Source organism: Chiloscyllium plagiosum, chromosome 12, assembly GCF_004010195.1.
Source record: "Chiloscyllium plagiosum isolate BGI_BamShark_2017 chromosome 12, ASM401019v2, whole genome shotgun sequence".
Lineage (NCBI taxonomy): Eukaryota > Metazoa > Chordata > Chondrichthyes > Orectolobiformes > Hemiscylliidae > Chiloscyllium > Chiloscyllium plagiosum.
This window is the reverse complement of record NC_057721.1, coordinates 12,685,356-12,709,549: the sequence shown is the minus strand read 5'-3', so window position 1 is coordinate 12,709,549 and position 24,194 is coordinate 12,685,356. Positions and strand designations below refer to the sequence as shown.

Here is a 24,194-nt window from a genome sequence, read left to right as displayed (position 1 = left end):
CTATTTTGATTCTGTGGTGGAACGATCCATGAACAGCCTTCTTGCCCTGCCACCAATTGAGATGCTTAATAGGGTAATTAATGCCCTTACTTCATGGCTTCATCTGGTGTTGATCCGGGAGTGGGGGTGGTCTTTCAGGGAGCACGACAATCAAACCCATGCAAGCTTGAGCATGGGCACCCAATGGTGGGGGTGAATCCTTTCTGCAAAGCCACTTTCTTAGTTGAGGGTCTGGTTTTGGAATTGACAGGGTTGTACTGTTAACCAACATGCTGTCTCTGCTGTCAATCTTTACTTCTCCAAGATCCCCCACCCCCCACCACCATCACTTAGCTCTGGCCTGAGATCCAGTGGTGACTCAGGCCTCCAGGGGATGTAGTAGTTGATGAGTATTGCCATCTTTTGGAGCTGCTGGCCTCTGAATTGCTGTCAACTTGTAGCAGGCAGGAATGGCCCTCCTTGGGTCCTTGTTCCTGAGGAACATATGTTACTGGCCTGTCCAGTGCCCGAATAGAGCAAAACATGATGGGCGTTCAGGAAACGAGGCAGCAAGCGGTTCTCACTGGCATTTCAGCTGGTGGCTGAGAGTTACCTCCACAAGAGTACATCCCATGTCTCTTTGCTTGTTGATTGTTATAAAGAGCGGTGGCATTTTTAATACAAGTGCTCAAACCAGCGGTGACCCTTCGTGATTGTGTGAACATGTAGGGCTTTTGTGCGGGTAACATGCCTGCTGTTTGTTGTTGAGCTCAGTTAATGGCCTACATATAAATATCTTCAAACACAACAGAGTGGTTTGAAATGCCTGTATGTTTGGGAGATATGTGAGCAGTTAGCAGAGTGATATTGATTCCATTCCACTTGCGCTCTGCGTAAAGGCAGATCTTTGGCTTGTCCTTTGCTGATACAGTCGGTTCTGCTATAGTGCACGTTTCTTCAACGCTAATTGGCTTCAATGCAATTAAAGAATTTAGACCATTATTTGTAGAATGCAAACCCTCCTTACCTGCATTGGCTATAACGCTATTCCATATCCATCAATTTAAATAGCGCGGCTATTGCGTGATTTTTTGATAATGCGAGATTGCATCAGAACGGAACTGTCGGGTTATATTGGAACATATCTCCTAAGCATACAGGTATTTCAAACCACTGTGTTGTGTTTGAAGATATTTATCTGTAGGCCATTAACTGAGCTCAACAACAAACAGCGAGCATGTTATCCACACAAAACCCTTGCATGTTCACACAATCACGAAGGGTCGCTGCTGGTTTTAGCATTTGCATTAAAAATGCCACCTCTCTTTATAAGGAGACATGGGATGTACTCTACCTTGAGTCATTTGTTTGGCAGATTTTCTCTGTGGGGATTTGCCATCCCCTTGCCCAGTTGGGAGCGGGGGCAAGGAGACAGGTCCCAAAAGTCTACCTCTGCAGTAAAGCAAACTTACATTGAAGACTCCTTCAGATGTGTTGTAAGGGATGCATTTTCAAAGGAAGCAAGGGGAGAGCAGTCGTTACCATGGCAACCTGCCTGAGATAAGCTCCAGACTTCTTTATTTCTTTAGACTTGCTTCCAGAATGTTGTGGACACTGGCTTCACCCTGTGGAGCAGCAGTGATGGTGGCATTGCAGTGGGCTGTGGAAAAGTGACAATCTGGGCAGCGAAAGGAAGTGTTTCCATCTTAACAAATCAGTCTGTGAGCTGGGTTTCATAGTTGCTACATTACCACCATTTGAGGCTGTTTACATTTATTTCTCTCGGGCAAAATTAGCAGATTCTCGCCCAGGAGGGTAAATTAATCACTGTCTATAACCGAAGCATTTCCTTTTGCAGGATGGAATAAATAGGTCACGACCATCTGCCACTTAAATCATTTTCCCTGCTGGGTGACCACAGGCACTGACTCGAGGAGCATTCTCCCAGCTTTTCTTAGTGAAGACCTAGAGGAAGGAACAAAAATGGATGAAAATAGAGAAATAAACTCAGATCCTTTTATTTGTGTAATAGTTTCACAAGTCTGTGAATACATTTACATGCAAAACATTTATGATTCATTAAAACTGACACACAAGGAAAAGTATTGATTTATTTTAGAAGAACACAACCAAGGTGATCAAAATTGTGTTTTGAATGCCTCTATCTTGTTTCAATAGGTTTTATATTGAGATATGGTCATACAATGATTAGTTACTGTTCAGGTGAACATCGAGTCTTGGTCTGTGTTAGGAATCAATGATCAAAGCAGAAATTCTGAATTGTAAAACGGGTTCCAAATATTTTCTTTTGTGAATATTCTGCTTAACTGCAATCATTGTTTAAAGATAGCCAAATTATGCTCGAATTCTGCAGAAGTGGAACATCGCCTTAGACAGACTGATCACAAAGGTAGAATAGTTCATTTTCAAATAGCAATAAAGCTGTGGACCTTTATTCTGTATGATAGTAAAATAGTAATAGGAAGCAAAGCTGGGTAAGTACGCCTCACAGTGAAATTTCCTGCCTGTTTCGTAGCCAGAAACAGTTCAACTGTGTTTTAAAGCAAATACCCAATGTCATCAATCTGCAAATTCCTGCAAATGTGCATGTCTTAAAATGAGATTAAACCCAGGCTTTTTAAACTTACATTCTTGATGATACAAACACCAAATGATCAGATTCTTTGAACATATTTTTATAGCATCAAAATGATTTTCCATTGGAAAAGAAGTTTCCATCCGTAACATGTTCAGGAACTTGCAGTATCTAACATGCAGTGGTAATGATTATAAATGAGCTTGATATCTTAAGATTCTTGCTGAGAAGAAGAAATTGATTGTGTGAATTTGAAGGTTTCTTTGCCTTTTGACTGTTTCTGCTGAATTCAAGATGTTTAGGGTGTAGGTTTGCTCGCAGAGTTGTAGGTTTGATATCCAGATGTTTCATTACCTGGCTAGGTAACATCATCAGTGGCGACCTCCAAGATGTTTATTTTAATATTTTTGTTTCAGTGTATGATAATAAAATCGGTGGGAGTTTTGTCAGTAAATAAGCATGATGCAGTGGGAACTTGTAAAAGTGGAATTTTGGGCGTAACTTTTCAAACACATTTCTAATGGGAAATTCTACCTGACAACGCTTATTCTGTTTAGATAGTGATATTGTTTTGAAAAGGAAACTTCGTTGTGTTTCTGCCATATGTCAGTGGTATTAGTTTTAACAAAAATGCAACCTGTATCAATGTGTGAATACCAAACCGAAAACAAATATTTTTCCCCCAAAAACTATGGTTCTGCATTACTCTGCAATAAACAAAATTAATTAACTACTAAATTAGCTGAATCATTTGCTAATAAATCATTGTAATTTTTTTTATGAATCATGATTCATTTAGTACCAAACGTGGATCGATTGGATCAGGAGCAATACTATAACTTCAAGCTAATTCATTGTTAACTAGATGTTGTGCAATATGTACTTTTACATGTGCAAAGAAAAAAAGGAACTTGTATTCTCGTAACTTCTATTTCATGTCCTCCTGATTTCCCAAAATGCTTTAGAGCCAAGGAGTTACCTTTGAAGTGTAGTCATCATTGTTTTGTAGTCAAGCACATACAGTGAATCAGTCAAACACAGTGGTGTGTTGTCATACAGTGAGGTCCCACAACCACCATTTCTGAAAGCATTTATTGTGAGATAAATATTGGGTGTAAGTTTCCGTCACTTCATCTTCACATGAGACCATGGGGGTTTTGAAGCAACACCATTATTGTTAGCATAGGGATTTAATTCCACATCCCATCTGATCAGTGACAGTCAGAATGGTGGCAGGAAAGAATGATTTGGGATTAAGATTTTTATAAAAGCTAAAATTTTATTTCTGTTTTGTCACTTTTGCTCTTGATATCATCTTTCTTTTCAACTCATTATTTCATGTTCTGCGTATGAATTGAAATTGAAATAACTGTTCTGACTTGCGTGTTCCAGCTTCAAGTCTGCTTGAAACAGAACAGGTCTTTCACCAGTGTTTTGTAAGAGAAAATGAGCACTGCAGATGCTGGTGATCAGTCAAAAAGTGTGGTGCTTGAAAAGCACAGCAGGTCGGGCAACATCCGAGGAGCAGGAGAGATGATGTTTCAAACATAAGCTCTTCCTGATGAAGAGCTTATGCTTGAAATGTCAACTCTCCTGCTCCTCGGATGCTGCCTGACTGGCTGTGCTTTTCCAGCGCCACACTTTTGAACACCGTTGTTTGTTCTATTCAAAGTGTCCCAGATCTCCTGTAGAATATTCCCTACTGTATCAGAATCCTAATGACCTTAAGTAGCTCCAAAGAAGTCCATGAATATTTAGCGGACAAATGTAATGAAGGAGGGTTCTGTATGTGAAGGTGTAAGCTGGAAGGTGTACTGAATGCTGGATGACTAGAGATATTGAAGCTCTGGTCAAGAAAAAGGAGGAGATATATGTCAGGTATAGACAGCTAGGTTCAAGTGAATCCCTGGAGGATTATAGGAAGAGCAGGCTTACACTTAAGAGGGAAACCAGGAGGGTACAAAGGGGACGTGAGATAGCTTTAAAAAATAAGGTTTGGGAGAATCCTAAGAGATTCTATAAATACATTAAGGGCAAAAGAGTTACCTGGGCAAGAATAGGACCCCATAAAGATCAATGAGACTGTCTTTCTGTGGAACCACAAGAGTTGGGTGAGATACTAAACAAATATTTTGTCTCAATATTTGCTGTGGAAAAGGACATGAAAGTTAGGGAAATTGGGGAAATAAATATTGATGTCTTGAAAAGTGTCCACATTACAAAAGAGGAAATGCTGAAGGTCTTAAAATACATAAACGTAGATAAATCACTGGGACCTGATCAGATGTATCCCAGAACATGGTGCAAAGCTAAGGAAGAAATTGAAGGGCCCCTGGCAGAAATACTTTCATCATCGACAGCCATGGGTGAAGTGACAGAAGATTGGAGGTTGACTAATGTTGTCCCAATGTTTAAGAAAGGCTGCAAGGAGAAATTAGGGAACTATAGAGCTGTGAGTCTAACATCAGTCATTGGAGAGATAAGATTTACATGCATTTGGTAAGCCAAAGACTGATTTGGGATGGTCAGCGTGGCTTCGTGCATGAGAAATTGTGTCTCACAAATTTTAGTTTTTTTAAGAAGTTACCAAGAAGATTGATGAAGGCAAATCAGTAGATGTTGGCTGTGTGGACTTCAGCAAGGCCTTCAACAAGGTTCTTCATGCTAGGCTGGTTAGTAAGGTTAAATCACAGGAGATCCAGGGAGAGATAGCCTGTTAGATACAAAACTGGCTTGATGGGAGAAGACAGAGGTGGTGGTAGAGGTTGCTTTTCAGAGTGGAAACTTATGACCAGTGGTGTGCCGCAAGGATCAGTTCCAAGTCCACAGTTGGTTATCCTTTATATCAATGATTTGGATGTGAATACAGGAGGAATGGTTAGTAACTTTGGGGATGACACTGAAATTGATGGTACAGTGAAAAGTGAAGATACTTATCTAAGATACAAAGAGATTTTGATCAGATGGTCCAATGGGCTGAGAAGTTGCAGATGGAGTTTAATTTAGATAAATGTGAGGTGTTGTATTTTGCAAAGGCAAACCAAGGCAGGACTTACACACTTACTGGTGTGTAAGGGATCTGGGGAGTGTTGTCGATCAGAGTCCTAGGTGTGCAGGTACATAGTTCCTTAAACATGGCATCACAGGTCATCAGGGTAGTGAAGAAAACATTTAGCATACTTGCCTTCATTGGTCAGAGCATTGAGTATAAGAGTAGGGACATCGTGTTGCGGCTGTACAAGACATTGGTGAGGCTTGTTTTGGAATCCTGCAATCAATTCTGGTCATTCTGCTATAGGAAGGATGTTGTTAAACAAGAAAGAGTGCAGAAAATGTTTACAAGGAAGTTGCCAGGACTGGAGGGTTTGAGTGATCGGGAGAGGCTGGATATGCTGAGACATTTTTCCCTGGAATGTTGGAGACTGAGGGGTGACCTTATAGAGGTTTATAAAATTATGAGGAGCATAAATATGGTTAACAGTCAAATGTGAGAGGGGAAGACTTCAAAGGGTCCTGAGGGACAATTTGTTCACACAGAGGGTGGTGCATGTATGGAATGAGCTGCCAGAAGAAATGGTAGAGGTGGGTACAGTTACAACATTTAAAAGATATTTAGACAGGTACATGGACAGGAAAGGTTTAGGGGAATATGAATTAAATACAGGCAAATGGGAATAGTTTAGTTTGGAACACCTGATTGACATGAGCAAATTGGACTAGGGTCTGTTTCCGTGCTGTCTGACTATATAACCACAAATCCGGACCATCATATCTTTGCTACCTCAGGAAGGCACCTTGCCGCCAAGTAGAGACTTTGCAGTGTAATTCCTGCTCATTGGATTCAAAGAGGTTCTGTTATGCCAAGGAATAGGGAAATTTGCCTCTAGGAGGATAAAAGATACCTCTCGTGTTTGAGCCTAGAAACATGGATATATTTGCTAGGACAAATACAGAAGCAAAAGACTTTCAAAGAAAATAAAGTCATAACAGTTGGTCCTCTGTGATTAACGACTTGGCCTAACCACCTTCCCCAGTTAGTGCAACCATAGATTTCAGGATAGCATCACTGATATCAAAACAGGGCGAGCAATTGGCTGCTGTATAGCTGAATGAAATCCAATATTGGTCACTGCTTGAAAAAGCAATTTGTTAAATCTCCGATATGAAGCACTGCACTGAATCGGTGTGGGAGACAGAAGGTTTGATGGAAAAAGAGCTTTTGAAACATATCTCTAGTGAACCAGCTGAGAATTTGCTAAACTATGGGAAGACCCAGTGAAATGAGCCACAGGAATATCGGAGGCTCAGTATCTCACAAGCTTTCAGCTGAAGAAGTAGAAATTTGTGAAATGTGATCACTGGAGAAGAGGCAATGCAAGGATCCTGCTGCTGGTGAGAAGAGGAGGTGAAATCAGAGAAGAACAGGCCAGCTCAGAAGAATGGAACAATTGGAAAATGGAAGGGAGAAATGGCAGTGGCATAAAGCATTTCAGTGAATAGAGAGATGCCTACAACCCCTGACTGATTGAGGCTAGTATAGATGAAAATAGTTTCTTATTTTCCACTATCATTTTGACTTGAGTTAATTAAGTAGGCCAATGCATGAGGTTTGCTTTAGAAATTTTATGAGCTACTGCAATTCTTTTTGAGTGATATTTTATAACATTATACTTTATCTTTACAGTTTCCTTTATTGTAAAACAATTACAATTGTATGCTGTAGTGACAAAAGAGCATAGAGAATGGGAGGCTTACCAGGAGAAATGTTTACATTAAGGTGACAAAATGATTCAGTGTAAAACTTGCCTCATTTATCTGATAATACACTAAATGTGGGCAGTCTCTAACCAAATTCTAACCAGAGGCAACAGCATGTTTTGGGGAGGGGGAAGGTGGCACTTGGAAATAAAGATTTGTGCATTCTCTTGCCCTATGTTCAGATTTGATTCAAATCATGAGTGAATAAGTGGGCTTCAGTGAGTTGTCAGACTACTAGTTTTATCAGCAGTTTTTCCAAATAAAACAACCAATGGAAGCATTCTTTAGTAAACCGGTTATAATTATCAGGGTTTAGTTCTACTGGAGCACTTATAATTCAAGGTAAAAATGCTGCACTTTATCAAACAGATGCTTACAAGGTTTAGTTTAATTTTGGTCATTTGGACTCTGCTACTCAAGAGAGACTCACTGACTCCTTACCCACTGCTATAGCTCACATCAATGTTGGCACCGGTGATTATGTTTTGTGCCTTGACCCTGCCTCTGATTTGTTTGGCCTGTTGTCACCTGCCATCAAAGAGCCTCAACTCAAGAAGTTGTTAGTGTTTCTTTCTCCAAGCAAAGAGTAAAAATACATATGCTTTAGGGTAACTGCAAAACTATTTGTGCACAAGCAAGAATTGGAAGATTTAAGAGTCTGTATAACATATAAGTGGTTTGACAATCCTTCTGGATCTTGTAATGATGTAATCTTCCAGAAATTTAGACTCCACACTTGGGTGTTTCTTGATTTCTAGTTGTAGTGGAATCTTGTTGTTAGCATGATGACTGTATCCTACTGGTCTTCCACGCCTTCATTATTCAAGCTAATTTTTATGTGTTTGTGTGCATTTGGAGTTTTGAACAGTTCCCCAAGTTGGTTTCAATTTCTGTTTCTCCTGAATGTTGTTCCACTCAGCATTGTGTCTTCATAGTCAATTGGTCATGTATCATCTTAATTCTGCCTTGTTTTTTCAAGATGTTTGTCCTATTTCTTGGAGAACCTGGACTCAAGACAGAGTCACTGACTCCTTACCCACTGCTATAGTTCACATCAATGTTGACATTGGTGATCATGTTTGGCTTATTAGGGTTGGCCTAACTTTTCTTTGAAACATAATCCCGGCTGCTATCAGATTCGCCCATATAGATACTTTAGTACCAGGCTTGTAGCAGACATCGAAGTCATATCCCTGTAGTTTACCCAGAGGTTATTGTAGTCCAGGTGGTGCACTTGTCAGCGGTTTGCATATATTTGAATGTTTTGGGATGAGATGTCATCAGGGAGTGGTGATTCCAGCCGGGATCTTAATTGGGTTTACCTATTATCAGTAATACGACACTTCCAGGAATTTATTTTTAATTCTCCACCTATGTAGCTGGAACAGATCATCTCTGACATTGATCGAAAGATGGCCACTGGAAGCAATATATTCCATGATGTTATAAATGCAATGACTTCTTGAATTTTCTTTGCCGAGTGAACTGCAACCGGCATCCAGCTTGAAGCAGATTTTAGCTCCTGTAAACTTGGGACTCATTTCTCTACCCTTGGAATTCTGTGTAGGCATCTCTTTTGAGAAATGTTCAGATGTCCTGGATCTAAAAATACCCTGATTGTGTTTCTTCAGCACATATGAAATGCAGCTGCATCTGGTGTACACCAGATAATACCGTCATGTTCCAGATCGTCCAGCACACTTTTAAGCTTCTCTTGTGTGGGTGCTGCGTTTTCTGGGAGGAACAACAGGTAGAATTGCATCTTCTCTGAGGTTTAATATCGTGTCATGCTTCAACTTTCCTATGCCCCGTTGAATATGCCTGAGGACAAATGTTGTAAGCCCACGACTGACTCAATGTGAATATTTTTGGTCTTTTCTGTTGCAGTTGGTATTTTGGTGATCTTGTGATTGATCACAATATTGAGATATATGCACTGCTGCTGATCCTGCCATTGTTGTACTAGTCAAGTCCAGCAGGTAAAACACTTGTGGTTTCCGTGCAGATTTGCCTTAGCTGAAATTTATACCCCAACACAAAGGCTGTCAATTATATACAGTTAATTTTGCTTTTGCATTTTGTTTCATTGACATCCAGTGATCCAACTTAATATCCTTCAGGATTTGGATTAACAGGATGTTTGCACTCTCTAACCTGTAAACTTTGGTCAAGTATGGTCAAATTTTTCAGGCACCTGATATTCATAGTGGCAAAGCTTCTTTGTCCACACAGATATGTCACATTCTGAATTTGAAAAGCCAGCTTACCTTTTGGACGAAGGTTCTTCCATGCTGAACTTTCACCTTGGTCAGTCCGGTTCCTTACCTTATATACCCCAGCATGCATTTCTATAGGTTTTGGGAGAACTGCTTGGTGTTTCTTCTGGCAAGCTGGACATGCTTTTTGTTGTATTGTATCCTATTACAGTCTCTCAGTACATCTTTGAGATTACATTCCTTGTATAACTGGGCCCATCATCCTTTTGCACTGAATGACTTGGAATGCAGGACAGCTTTGTAGACAGCACAACATTCTGCATACTGGCTATTGCACCACTACCATCTTAAGCCCGCATGTGTTGTTATAATGGCTTCATTTTTGTGTTATCTGTAAGTAAAGTGTGAAGGTCATGACCTTTCTTTCTCCCGAGGCTTCTTTTGGGACAGGATCACTGGGCGCTGAAGTTATAATCAGCTTCATTCTCCACTCAGACAGCACAACCTCTGAAAAGTCACAGACTTGTCATAGGACCTACTGAGAAACCGGCCAACTGATTCTTGAAGGCTGTTGTCTGTAAGACATTAGCTCTCGATTCTGAATTCTAAAGTTTACATTTATACAAAGCTTCTTTCCCAGCGTTTCCCATAGATTAGCAGGATCTCTCTGGTCCACATGTTGATTCTGAATTGTTGACTGTGCAATTTTCACTTTCAATGGCTATCTTTATTTTCACTGATTATCTAGTTCTGCCAGAGTTCAATCTGAAATACATAGCTCCATCCTTTGTTTAAAAAGTGTAAATCCAGTTATTTGGCCTTCCAAGTCATCTTTCTGATGCACCCCCATCTAAGGTTTGTTTCCTTTCTACTCTCCGCCATGCTGTTTTTGGTCGCAGTACAGGGTTATTTTCCCCTCATTATAAATCAAGGACTCACTTCCTTTTTGTGGTTTTCTTTTCTTGTGGTCCCAGTGCAGATTTAATTTCAACTGCATTGTTTGGTCTGAGGTCTTTTGTAACATCTTCAAGTTTTTGCCATTGCCTTGTTTCGGGAAAGAAAAATCACCAGGGCTGCACACCATGTTGTGTTTCTGTGCGCTAACGGTAAGTCACACATGTTGAGTAGCATGAATTCAGATTAGTTGAAAAGCTCAGAGAAGTTTATTAACGGCTTAAGCTACAACTTATAGTTATGGATGATTATGTATGCGATCTCCTACTAGATTGCTTCCTGCTGGACTGCTCATGGCATTTCAAAATGTGGTTTACATCCTGGTGCTTGGCTTATTAGCATATCAAGCTCTTAAAATGACATTGATCTTAAAGCACTAATACAAGAACCCACACAAAATATATGCAAAAATGGTTGCTGTCAGCTGTGTTAACTTCGAGAAATTCCTGCTGCTCACAGTAGTTCAATCAAATTTACGTGAGAGGTGATTTTTCCGGATTGAGAAATGTGATTCTTTCACAAAATGGCCTCAAGCACTCAAGTGAAAGAAATCTGTCTCTTCTGTTGGTGAGGAGGGATGGTAGGTGTGCTCTTTTGTTTGGCAACTAAAAGTGAGATACAGCAGGGTCTGACGTGCTTCAACTGTGAAACAGGCAGGTGTGCAGTAAAGATGACTTTATTCTGGCCCATAAATATTTCTCAGATGAGCCAGGTGTGATTTTGGTTTACTATTTTCATGAACATGATTTGTCCAACTTGAGGGTTTTTAACTCCCTGTTTGCCACATTGGTGACAAAGACCTGGTGTAACACCCATCATTGCTTGTGCCTTTATTCATGGCATATGTTCTTTAAGGGTCAAAACCTAATACTGATTCACAGCATCCAATGGGATAATTATTTTTAGTTAGAAAAGCCCAGCATTTAGTGCAAGGACACTGTTGTGTTTTATGATAAATGCTGTAATGCTTCATATATTGCGAACCCTGATTGACAGCATTGAACTTGTTCTAGTTAAAAAAATACTTGAAGTGACTGTTTCCAAACCTTTTCCTTCCAGTGAAAACAGAAGAAGAGGTTGAAGCACTGATTTTTGATGGAGCAGAAGTAGTTGACATTCATAGTGTGGGAATTCCTCAGCAACCACTTTCACTTACTGACGTTCCCTCAACTTCACAAGTACACGATGAACACAGGAGATGCTTGGCAACTCTAGTATACTGTAAGTCACCTCACAAACTCCTTTTCTACTTTGAATCCTGAATCCAAATCACAGGTTTCAATGTGCAAGAAATGATAGAAATTGCTGGTAGGTATATCATCCAGATGCTTAAAATGGCTCTCTTATGACTGACTTTAACTCCAAATTAACACTGTCAACAATAAATTCCCTCTTACACTTTCTCGCCCAATGTTTTCCCAGACATTTAGTATTTATAAATGTTAATACGTGAATAATGAAAATAGATAAAGCGTTTTTAACTCCACCAGCTTTAACCCTTTTCTTTCCTCACCATTTAGTGATTTGCCAGACTTTGGGGAGCCTTCTGCAAATTTCATCCTTTGTTTCACCCATAGGCAGTATCATGGTGTAATCATGGTATACCCTGGTTCTCAGTATGTTGGGAACTGAAGTAATTGTAAGATTAACTCCAATTCACAACATTTGCAGGGAAACAGTGTTACCTGCCAGCTTTATATTTTATTCCAAATTTACTTATTTCTGGTTTAAGAATCCTGCATTTGCATGCCCTCCAACTGGGAGGACGAGATGGGTTTGAGTTCTTTCTTTAACAGAACTGTCATCAGCAAGAGGTGCACCTGCAGTGGGGCAGAGCAGGGAGTGTCCATTATCCGTTTCCAACAGCCATACGATAGAACAGTCTAAAGCTTTGGAAATGATGATGCGTTTCTGTAATTTGGTCACTCTATTTCTTTTAAAACCAAGGATGTGGGGAATTGTACATCCGATGGATAATTGAAGGAGGCTTCAATCTGCAGAGGAATAAATTTAAGGCTGGAGCTAACTGGGAAGCAATAATAACAACTTGCTCTTTTAATACAGAAAACTATTCTAAGACTCTCCACAGAGATTTATGGATGTCTGAGTCAGAGAAGATATCAGATGGGTGATAAGAGGTTCAGGGCCTGGTTTTAGAGTAGAGTTTGACAGGAAGAGGGGTGAGGTAGAAGCAGAGGAGCTTAGGCAGGGATTGCTGAGCATGGGGGTCTACGTGGCTAAGAGCATAGACAGCAAACAGCACGGCAAAGGGATAGGGAACCACATAAGGGGCTGGGTAAAAAAATAGAACTGAAATTAAACACAGCCAAAACTCATGGATTTGGTCCTCACTGAGAGAGGGTGTGGGTAAACAGGCATATTATTGAGAGAGCGCGGGTAAATCTGCAACTGTAACTGTTTTCAGGATGTAAAAGAAAAGAGCTAAAATGGTGGTACAATGGAAAAATATTAAGTCAGGGAGAGTGTCCTTTAGTCAATTTAGTATGAGTAAATAACAAGGATGGTACGTACAAATCTCCACATCCTTGGTTTTGAAAGAATGCAACTTTAAAAAAAGGTTTTGTGATTTACACATGAAAGAAGTGACCAAATTTCAGAAATGCATCATCATTTCCAAAGCTCTTGAGATTGGAAATTGTGACTTTTGGATTGTTAAGTTACAAATGCTATTCCATTCTCTAAGATGAGAAGAAGGGAAAAACAAATAAACTAAGTTTTGTTTATAGGGAAGTTACTGACATCTATGCTGGCACAAAGCAGTGGAACAAGTATCAGTTATGTGTAAATCACAAAACCTTTTTTTAAAGTTGCATTCTCAGGTTAACTGTAACAATTGGTGTTAGCGAGACAATTACACATGTAAGAAGTGAAACTATCATGGTATTCAAACAGATGTAAGACTCAACAGACAACCAAGGTATTTTTCAATGTATAATTTCAGTTACTTCACACTGTAAATTTTTGCTATAAATTCTGTGCCTTACAATTGTGTACTTAACAACCACCTGATGAAGGAGCGGCGCTCCGAAAGCTAGTGCTTCCAATTAAACCTGTTGGAATATAACCTGGTGTTGTGTGAATTTTAACTTTAAACAAATTATCAGGCAATGTAAAAGTACATGGAATTTATGGTTCACTTGTAATGTGAGATTAATAATGTCCTTGGAAGTAAGATTCAGAGATTGGGATAAATGGAACGTTCTCTGATTGTTGGATGAGAAATGATGTTTTCCAAGGATCAGTATTGGAACCTCAGCTTTTCTCCAAACATATCAATGATTTGAATAAAGAAATAGAGTTGTATGTACGTGCTTGCAGATATATTGAGAGTGTAGATGGAAGCAGGAAGCTGCAAAAAAATGCTGACAGATAAAATGAATTGGTAAAACTACGACAGACAGAATTCAATGTGGGGAAGAATAAGATCATTCATTTAATTCCAAGAACAACAGTTTTATTTTTAATTGAGAAAGATTAGGAAATGTGGAAGGATAAAAGGTTTTGAGTGTTATTATACATCAATCACTCTGTTCATCACAAGTACAAATGCTAGCCAAAACGGCTAATAAAAGGTTGGCTTATATCTTAAATAGATCAGGGATATAAGGAGGAAGAAGCGATACTTTAGTTCTATCATTATCATCTGCATTATTCTGTTTAGTCTTTGGCTTTGTACATCAAGAAGCTTATATTAGCCTTGGAAGATGGCATCTCTAAGATTGGTTGCTTTAGCTGTTTTTTTATTTATCACATAATAACTTTTGATTAACAGTTTAGTACAGTAGGCCTCTTTCAAATCTTAAAGAAGATGTGGAATATATTCTCATGTACTTCCTAGCCACATTAATGGGCCTTGAATACACCCAGACGCTGAAAAAGTGGTGATTTATTTATATTTTATTCCAAGTTGAGATGAACTGTTATATTCTCAGCCCAAACAATAGCCTTATGAAGCAATTTTTGGACTTTATCTTGGAGTTTTCTTTGTGGCTTTACTGCTCACTTTACTGCTCAGTACATCAGACTGATGTGCTCACTTTTTCTTCCTGTATATTCCTTGACTCAGGTGTAACAACTCATTCACTTCCTCAGCAACAGTGGTCACTATCTTTGAGAGAAATTACAGTTGGTCAAAAGCTAGGCCTACCCAGCAGCTCCCTATTAGCTTGCGTCACTTGTATTCCATTGCATTTTGTTGCAGACTGATTGTTTGTTGCAGTGAAAGCTGAAGTTACCATAATTCTACTGGACCATAGGGCTGCTCTCTCATTAGAGAGAGGGAGAGAGAGAGAACTGGTTTAACCTGAGGGTCAGCATGCCTCAGGTGAGGGGAGAGGGTGGAAAAGTCGTAGATCTCTAGAGGAGATGCACACTTATCAGCTATGTATTATATATAGCACCATGGAGTCCAGACTCTAGTTTTGAAAAATGTAGACCATCAGCTCCAGTTCTAGCGTTGCTGGAATCCCAGCACACCCATTTTACATTTACTGTGAAATGCAGGGCTGCAAATGTTGTGCAGTGCACACTCCTATGTTCAATTAAATAGGAAAGTACATTTCCTATAAAAAGACCTGTCAAAAATATACAGATCAGTGACAAAAAGCATAGAATGGTTACACCACAGATGGAAGCCATTCAGCTTACTGTGTCTGAGCTGGCTGTCTGGTGCCACTCCCTAAGTCATATACATTCTATCTTTTCAGGTAATAATCCGGTCCCCTCTTGAATGTTTCAATTGAACACCACCACACAGTGCATTCCAATTCCTAATGAGCCACTGTGTGGAAGGTTCATATCTCATGTCGACATTGCTTCTGTGTCAATCATCTTGTGCCATCTCGATCTTAATTTATCTGTCATTAGGAACATAGTCTCCATGTGTGCTGCATGCCGATCCCTTGTGGATTTTAGGATATGGTGAAACATCTCCTCTCAATGTTGTCTTCTGCAAGAAGAACGTCTGCATCACTGAAGTTCTTCATCCCTAATGGGTGATTTATAATGGCTAAATTACAACAATGTAAGAGTCTGTAAAGGTGAATTAACCAGCATCTAGTTGGTGATTTTCCAAAATAACCTCTTTGCTTTCCAGGGTCAGGCCATGGTGAGTATCAGAGTTGCAGATTTTCAGTTGAAATGTCAACAGAATTATAGAATTCAGTGTTCAAAACCATCCTCATTTCATGAAAATAGAACTCTCACTTATTCAGACACTGCCAACTGGAGGAGGCGTGGAAGGAGCCAAATGCAGTACTGGTTTGGGCCTCTAGATGTCAGCAGTTCACCAATTTGCATCACGAAAGAGACGATTGATTGATTGTCACATGCACCGAAGTACAGTGAAAGGCTCTTGTTTTTGAGCAGCATAGGCAGATCACAGTAAGCAAGCATATACAGACCAGAGGTTGTTAAAAAAAACTTAGACAGAGGCAGAAAGGTTACATTGCACAGGGCATGCACTGGGCAAGATCAACATTAGCAAAATCAGCATTATCTGAGACCAGAGAATCCATTCATCAGTCTAATAACTGCAGGGAAGAAGCTGTTCCTGAACTTGCTGGTGCATGTGTTCAAGCTTCTGTATCTTCTGCCTGACAGAAAAGGTTGTAGGAGATAGATACCGGGGTGTGATGGTTCTTTGATGATGTTGGCAGCCTTTCTGTGGCACCAAGCTGTGTAAATGGAGTCCATGCATGGGAGGTTAGCTTCAGCAATGGTCTGGGCTGTACACACGACCTTCTGTAGTTTCTCGTGGTCCTGGGCAGAGCAGTTACCATACCAGGCTGTTATGTATCCGGACAGTATGCTTTCTATGTTGCACCTGTCGAAGTGGTGAGGGTCCTTATGGACAGGCCACATTTCCAGAACTGCCTGAGGAAGAGGCAGTGTTGCGGTGCCTTCTTGACCATCGCACCTACGTGGGAAGTCCAGGACAGGTTGCAAGTTATCATCACTCGGAGGAACTTGACCCTCTCCACCCTCAACCTCAGTTCCGTTGATGTAGATGAGGGCGTATTCTCCTTTCTTTCTGAAGTCAATGATCAGTTCTTTAGTTTTGCTGACATTGGGAGAGAAGTTGCTTTCATTGCATGGGTTGGTTTCTGCTAGAAGTAGTTCCTGGTAGCATCATTTTGACCCTGGAATTGCTAATCCTAATGTCAGGATCCCAAAAAGGCAAGGAGCTGAACATCATACCCTTTCTGAGGAAGCCAGTTACAAAGCTAGCTCCGAGAGCCCCATCTATTTAGGGACAGTCAGTAGATTCCAACTTTACAACTCAGCACAGTGTGTGAAAGCACTGCCACTGAAACAAGGGAAGCGGTAGTGAAAACATTGGTCTGCATGAAGTGACCACAAGGGCTCACCTTCAACTTGGGGAGAGATCCCTTTTGTGTTGCTGTCTGGACTCCACCTGACTCCTGACATAGCAAGGAGTCTATGCCTTGCCACGTGGCAAACTGCAGATAAGTTGCTCATATAATATTCTTCATCTCACTGTGCTGCTAAAGAATATTTACCGAATGTGCTGAGGTAAGGAAAACATTAACTTTATTGAGAAGAGATCTCTTCCTATGACTGGACTCCATCCTGCTTTGATGCTGCAAGAGAGAAAGCATGATCATGTGACATTACATCACTTACAGTGATGATCTATACTGCCTCCTATTAGCTTACAGTAATGTTTAACATTTATACTACAGTCACCAACCTTGATTTGCTTCCTGCCCATTTGGCTTGTTGTGATCATCCTCTCCAGGACAAAGGCTAGGTAGAGATTGCGGAGAAACTGTAGAATGGAGAGGACCTGATTTGGAAGAAGGGTTAGAACACAAGAGCAGAGGGTCAGAAATAGACACTTAGCTGCACAAACCTATTCTGCTATTCGGTGAGACCGTGGCTGATCTCTGGAACAACTCATAGGCCCATGTTTACACCGTATCCATTAATGCCATTGGTTAATGAAAATCTATCAATGAAAATCTAATGTAATCTATTACCTTAATATAAGCCCAGGCACTTGTGTGCTGATGAATTTAACGATTGTGCATAATAATTGGCAGTAATACATGTCTAGCACAGTAACCACACCAAATTCTGTGTGCTATGGACGATAACATTAACTTCACTGCATGAGGTAAAATATCCTGTTTGAGGCAAAAGAGCATCACACTGAAGCTGGCATGGGCACTTGGAAATGGAAAGGAAAATGTTCAGGCTTTTGCTAGTACTTTGCTAAGATAAGGGTCAAATTGCTGGATGTCAAGCCATCTGGTACGGACAGTGAGCCGACTAGCTGAAACTGGACTGTGCAGCACAAAACCGGGCATCTGGCCCTCTAGTAACTATATTGACATCAGTGTCAGCTAGCAAATGTCCAGTCTGCTGAAGATCCATGGAGCAAATCTTTACATGATAATTTCTGTAAGTAACAGAAAGCATCCAAAACATTGTGCATTCCAAGTATTCATAATGAAATTTCCAAATACATAGAACAGCAACTACCAGAGTTGCCTTCACATGGTGATTTAAAACTGCAATAACTTTGATGGGAATTTCTACACCTGTCATTTTGTATGCACAAAAATATTTCTAGTTGCCCCCTGCCATAATTACCCTTGATGTAAATCCCAAGCTGGTTTGTGCCAGTCTACAAGCATGCATCTTAATACTTGCCCAGTTTGGTCAAATGATACTATGCACATCAATGAAACTGAATGCTGCATTTGTGCAATATAAAGTGTTGCAGATTTTTATAATGAAAACATTAACAAAGGCTGTTGTTATTGCAGTGAAAAGTACCAGAAGCAATAACCCTAGGGAACACGGCACTGGAGAAATCAATCTATCTGATGCGGAACCTGAAAGCACTGGTTACCAAGAGCAACGTCTCACTGACAATAGGCATGCTGGGATCATTACTCATCAGCCTTGTGGGCTCCAATCAGGCAAAAGGAAAACATTTGTTCCATCAAGCAGCCAGATGGACAGACCAGTCAACTACAAGGAAGTGAGATTAAAAAAGAGGAGACTGCACACTATGGTAAATCATCATGGAGAATTGTATAAAGCTAAATATGCAAAAGGATGCCCCAGTCTTAGTACATAATTCCAACCTCCTATTTGTCTGGCTTGTTTGAAGGTCACTGTTAATGTCTTTTTAATGTGTTAGACATTGTGGATGCTGATTAACTTACTGAAGTGTGACTGATTTTGGACTGTGAGTGATTTCCTGATAGGTGATGTGCATAGTTTGATCATTCACTCCAACTGATTCCATTAAGAAAATAAGTGGAGCAGATTGTGACTTTTGACCATATGCCATGTTTTTGTTTGGGTCTTGCCTGAGACCAATATTCTCAGAGCCAGGTAAATTTGCGATCAGACCTGCCAAATTACATGATCATGAAGCACAGAATACAAATTGGAATAACAATCAGCCAATCAAATATGACCAACATGGTCATCCATTTCTCTTTGACAGGTTGAGCGCAGTAAGGGAGGTGTGAACAGTGATGAAGGGTGGCCACATGAACAACAAAGAGGGGTTGAATGGTGCTATCATGAGGAGGGAATGAAGGGTGCAAAGATGAGAAGATGAAGGATGCCAACATATGGAGGGAACAAAGAGTGCCAGTGTATGGTGGGGATGAAGGGCAAAAGCACGTGGAACGGATGAAAGATGCTTCATGCAGAACACCCATAGAGTGCCAACGTGCAGATGGGCTGTGGAGTGCCAACATGCAGAGGGGCTGTGGGGTGCCAACATGCAGAGGGGTTGTGGGGTGCCAACATGCAGAGGGGCTGTGGGGTGCCAACATGCAGAGAGGTTGTGGGGTGCCAACATGCAGAGGGGTTGTACGGTGCCAATATGCAGAAGTGTTGTAGGGTGCCAACATGCAGAAGGTTATAGAGTGCCAACATGCAGAGGGGTTGTACGGTGCCAACATGCAGAGGGGTTGTAGGGTACCAACATGCACCGGCGTTGTAGGGCACTGACATGCAGAGGTGTTTCAGGGTGTCAACATGCAGTGGGATGTAGGGTATCAGCATGTGGAAGGTTGTACGGTGCCAACATGCAGAGAGGTTTTAGGGTGTCAACATGCAGTTGGGTGTAGGGTATCAGCATGTGGAAGGTTGTACGGTGCCAACATGCAGAGGGGTTTTAGGGTGTCAGCATGCAGAAAGTTGTAGGGTGCCAACATGCAGGGGTGTTGTAGGGTGCCAACATGCAGAAGATTGTACAGCGCCAACATGCAGAGAGTTTGTAGAGTGCCAACATGCAGATGGTGGTAGAGTGCCAACCTGCAGAGGGGTTGTAGGGTGCCAACATGCAGAAGGTTGAAGGGTGCCAACATGCAGAGGGGTTGCACTGTGCCAACATGCAAGAGGGGTTGAAGGGTGCCAATATGTAGAGGGGTTGTATGGTGCCAACGTGCAGAGGGTTGTAGGGTGTCAACATGCAGAGGGACTGTAGTGTGCTAACATGCAGAGGGGTTGTAGGGTGTCAACATGCAGAGGGTTGTAGAGTGTCAACATGCAGAGGGTTGTAGGGTGTCAACATGCAGAGGGGCTGTAGTGTGCCAACATGCAGAGAGGCTGTCCGGTGCCAACATGCCGAGGGGTTGTAGGGTTCTAATATGAAGAGAGGGTGAAGGACGAGAGCATGAATAGTGAAGAAGGGATGAAGGGCAGCAGTATGCAAAGGGAATGATGGTGCCAGTGTGAAGAAGAAAGAGAAATCAACTCGGACAGTATAAGAGGGACAATTGAGTGCCAGTGTGAGTTAATTCAGAGGTGAAAAATGAAGGGAGTTAAATAATACCAGTGTGAACTGAATGTGAGGAAAAGTGGCAGCTTGAACTAACAGGAAGATGGTAAAGCATGCCAGGCTGAAAGATGCCAGGCTGAAAGTTGTCAGATCAATCAGGAGCAGTTTTGATTTGGTAGGAAGGAATTGAAATTTGTAAAAATGTCGAGGTGGTTCACAAGGGAGAATATGCCTCCATTAAAGCGTGAACATAATGTTCCCCTCATTGTGCAGCCTTCAGGGATGTGATGATATTTTGAAAATGCTCATGTCACGTGTATTCTCTGCAGCTCCCAGCAGGTGTGTGGAGCGGGAGCTGTGGAAGGAGTGTGTACGGTTCTAATAGTGCTGCCTTTAGTACTGACACTGCTTTGGTTACTAAGACCAGAGGAACATCCCCCTAATTAAACAATTTGAAAAGGCAATTAATTAGAATTTTGTTCTCCCAATAGTCAATTATCTGTTGCCAGGAAAAGCTTTAACCTGTAATGAAAAGTACATAATTCCCAATCGGCAAATTGAAAATATTATAAATAAAGTGTAGATAAAGAGGAGTCAAAGTCACAGTTTTTGAGGAGGTTCTTTAGTGGTAGTGAGGCAATTGGTGTGGTTTCGGAAAGGAACTCCTAATAATATGACTCAGTAAGCTCTAGGATCTGCAAGTCAATGTCAACTAAAGAAGGGATTTGATTAAAGGCCAGGGTTTCAGTGTTTGGGGATGGGAGTTTGATAGGATAGGGAGGGATTGTGAGATGGATTAAGGTGAGACCAAGTGTGCAGGGACAGATTAAAGAGGCAGATGTTAAACTGAATGCTTTCAGAGACTCCAAGGTAGGTCGGGAGTGATAGGTAAGCGGGCCTTAAAGAGGACGGAATGTGTGTGGAACTGTTTCAGACAATTTAGAATTAATGAAGAGAGGAGGATGTGAGGCCAACCAGCAGAGTATTGGAGTAGTTGAATCTGGAGCGGTCACAATATATGGATTTAACAAAAGGGCCATATTAGGCAGTGGAAATATTTATAAGTACTGGATATTCACTGTATTGGAGCTAACATTGCATTTTGTCATCATACCTCCCTACAATTGGGTTATTCTCCCCATACACCCTTCACAATCAAATAAGCCCTGTGCTTTCAAACCTTGATGGGGGGGGGGGGGGGGGAGTGGTCATCAATCTTTTTTATGCTTCTCCATATCTTTTCTCGGTCAGTAGAAGTAACTTTAGTTACCAGCGCGTGTCTCACAACACTTACAGTGCACTATATCTGTTTCCATATGTCCTAGCTTATGTTCAGGTCATTTACCATATTATAAGCTTCTTGCTGGCTGTGTTAGCTTTCCTAAATCTTTTGGTTTTCTTTGCTAATTTCAAGGGTTGGCATCAATCAAAAGCAAATATTCTAAACTGCCCCGCCTCAACAGCCCTCTGCAGTGAAGAATTTCACTTGCTTGCCACTCACAGAAGAAATGCTTCCTCATCTCAGTCTTAAATGTGCGACCCTTTTGTTCTGAAATTATGCTATCTGGTCCTCGACTCTGCTAAAAGAGGAAACAACCACTCCGCATCAACCTATCAAGCTCCCAAAAAGTCTTATATATTTCAATAAATTTGTCTAAACTCCAATGAGCACAAGCCCAAATAACTCAACCTCTCCTCATAAGAAAATATCTCTATGCCCAGGATCACTGTGGTGAACCTTCTCTAGACTGCCTCCAACATCAGTATATCTTTGCTTAGATCAGGGGATCAAAACTGTCAACAGTATTACGCCTGTAGTCTATATAGTTTCAGTAAGACTTTCCTATTTTTATACTCCATTCCTTTTGCAATTGAGGCCAACCGACTGTTGCCTTCACTATTACCCCCCGGACTTGGATGTTAGTTTTTTGTGACTCATGCTTGAAGATTCCTAAATTCTTCTGTACTGCAGCTGTCCATACCCTTTCCCCATTTAAATGATATTCAGCTTTTCTGTTGTTCTGTTCTTCTTGCCAAAGTACATTACCTCACATATTCCTACAATGTATTCCATTTGCCAAGCATTTGCCCAAATTCTGCGTCATCCTCAGCACTTGCCTCCACACTTATTTTTGTGTCATCTGCAAGCTTGGTGATAGTATCTTTACTTCCATTAGCTAAGTCATTGTAAATAATTGTGGTTCCAGTGTTGATTTCAGTAGCACTCCACTAGTTATAGGTTGCCATCCTGAACATGCTCCCTTTATCCCAACTCTCTGTCTTCCATTAGCCAAACCTCTATCCTTACTGATATATTACCTGCAACGCCATGAGCCCATATCTTATTTATTATTATTTTCTGGGCTACCTTATTGAGTGCTTTTTTGGAACTCCAAATATATTGTGTCTACAATATACAAGTATCTTGCTTGATACTTTGTCAAACATTTGCAATACATTTGTAGCGCATGATTTTAGCTGTATCATAGATCATGTCACACTTTATTAAATACTCAACTACTACATCTCGTATAATAGACAATGACATTCTCTGGGATGTTTCCAGAATCTAAGGATTCTTGGAAGATTATTACCAGTGCATCCACTATCTCCACGGCTACTTCCATTAATTTCCTAAGATGTAACCCATCAGGTCTGGTGATCATTATTGTGTTTATTTCCTCCCTGCTCTTTAGACCATTGATTGTTTAATATTTTTAATCTGCTATTGGGATCCTCTAGAGTGAACACAAATGCAAACAGTGTATTCAACCCTATGGTCTTCCCTCATTACCCATTATCATTTCCCCACCTCTTTCTGAAAGGGGCCTGTGTTCACTTTGGCGACTCTCTTCCTTTTTATATATTCAAAGCAGCTATTTCTTATCCTATATTACTTGCTAATGTGCCCTCATGTTTATCATTTTCTATCTTTATTTTTCTTTGGTCATCTTTTAAATTTTCCCAATCCTCTGGTTTAGCACTAATCTTTGCCACATCATTTGTTTTTTTCTTTTAATTTAATACTATCATTAACTTCCTTGGATTCCACGGTGGGTTTATCCATTCCTAGATCCCATTCTTCCTCTCAGTGCTGTGAGTCATGAACTGTTTTCTTAAATGTCTGTAATTTTTCTTCAGCTGTCTTTTCCACAGACTCCTTTCCCAGTCCACTGCAGCCAATTCAATCCTCATCCCTACGTTTCTTCAGGCTCATAATTCACCAAAACTGCCAAGTAATCAGTCATACTTTATTTCGTTTTGGAATCCAGGCTATTGACCCCGTTGGGAAAGTGACCCCAGAAGCTGCCTAGATATCTGACCCATCTCACGGAGTTGCACCAATTGCAGATGATGACATTCAGACATTCTGAATACGGGATGTTGCATGAGACCGTGGCCAGTTTAAAGACCATGGAAAGGAAATGTTTTTATTCATTCACAGGACCTGGATGACGCTGGCTGAGCCAGTATTTGTTACCCATTCCTGAATGCTCTTTAGAAGGTGGTGTTGAGTTGCCGTCAGATGGTGTATCACTGTTAGGGAGGGAATTCCAGGATTTTGAACCAGCAACTTTGAAAGATTGGTGATATATTTTCAAGTCAGAATGGTGAGTGGCTGGGGGAGGAACTTTCAGATGGTAGTGTTACTATGTATCTCCCTTGGGTTTGGACAGTGCTGTGGAAGGAGCCTTGCTGAGTTGCATCTTGTAGATGGTTCACACAACTGCTACAGTATGTTTGTTGATGGAAGGAATAAATATTGAAGCTGTTAGTTTGGCCACCAATCCAATCTGTTGACTGTTACCCTTGAATGGTGACAATATTCATGAGTGTTACTGGAGCTGAACTTATTGAACCAATTGGGTACATTAGCAAAATAAATCTATGACCTGCA

At 40.8% G+C, this 24,194-nt stretch overlaps 1 protein-coding gene and 1 long non-coding RNA gene across 3 annotated transcripts in view; one reads left to right on the top strand and one right to left on the bottom strand.

Moving 5' to 3' along the window:
* The window catches only part of LOC122554986, a 111,730-nt gene that overhangs the window by 17,191 nt on the left and 70,345 nt on the right, over positions 1-24,194 (top strand). Inside the window, exons 2-3 of the mRNA XM_043700488.1 lie at positions 11,563-11,724; positions 18,318-18,568. Of these exons, the coding sequence (XP_043556423.1) occupies positions 11,563-11,724; positions 18,318-18,568 (413 nt within the window). The remainder of the gene's footprint in view (positions 1-11,562; positions 11,725-18,317; positions 18,569-24,194) is intronic.
* LOC122554988 overlaps positions 1,782-24,194 on the bottom strand; it is a 114,025-nt gene continuing 91,612 nt past the window's right edge. The window contains exons 1-3 of one of the 2 annotated variants that reach the window (XR_006313128.1): positions 17,526-17,607; positions 17,237-17,332; positions 1,782-1,944 (exon numbers count right to left, since the gene is read on the bottom strand). This is a non-coding gene — a long non-coding RNA (uncharacterized LOC122554988). Of the gene's footprint in view, positions 1,945-17,236; positions 17,333-17,525; positions 17,608-24,194 lie in introns of those variants that run through there. The other variant, XR_006313127.1, reaches the window with a different exon arrangement.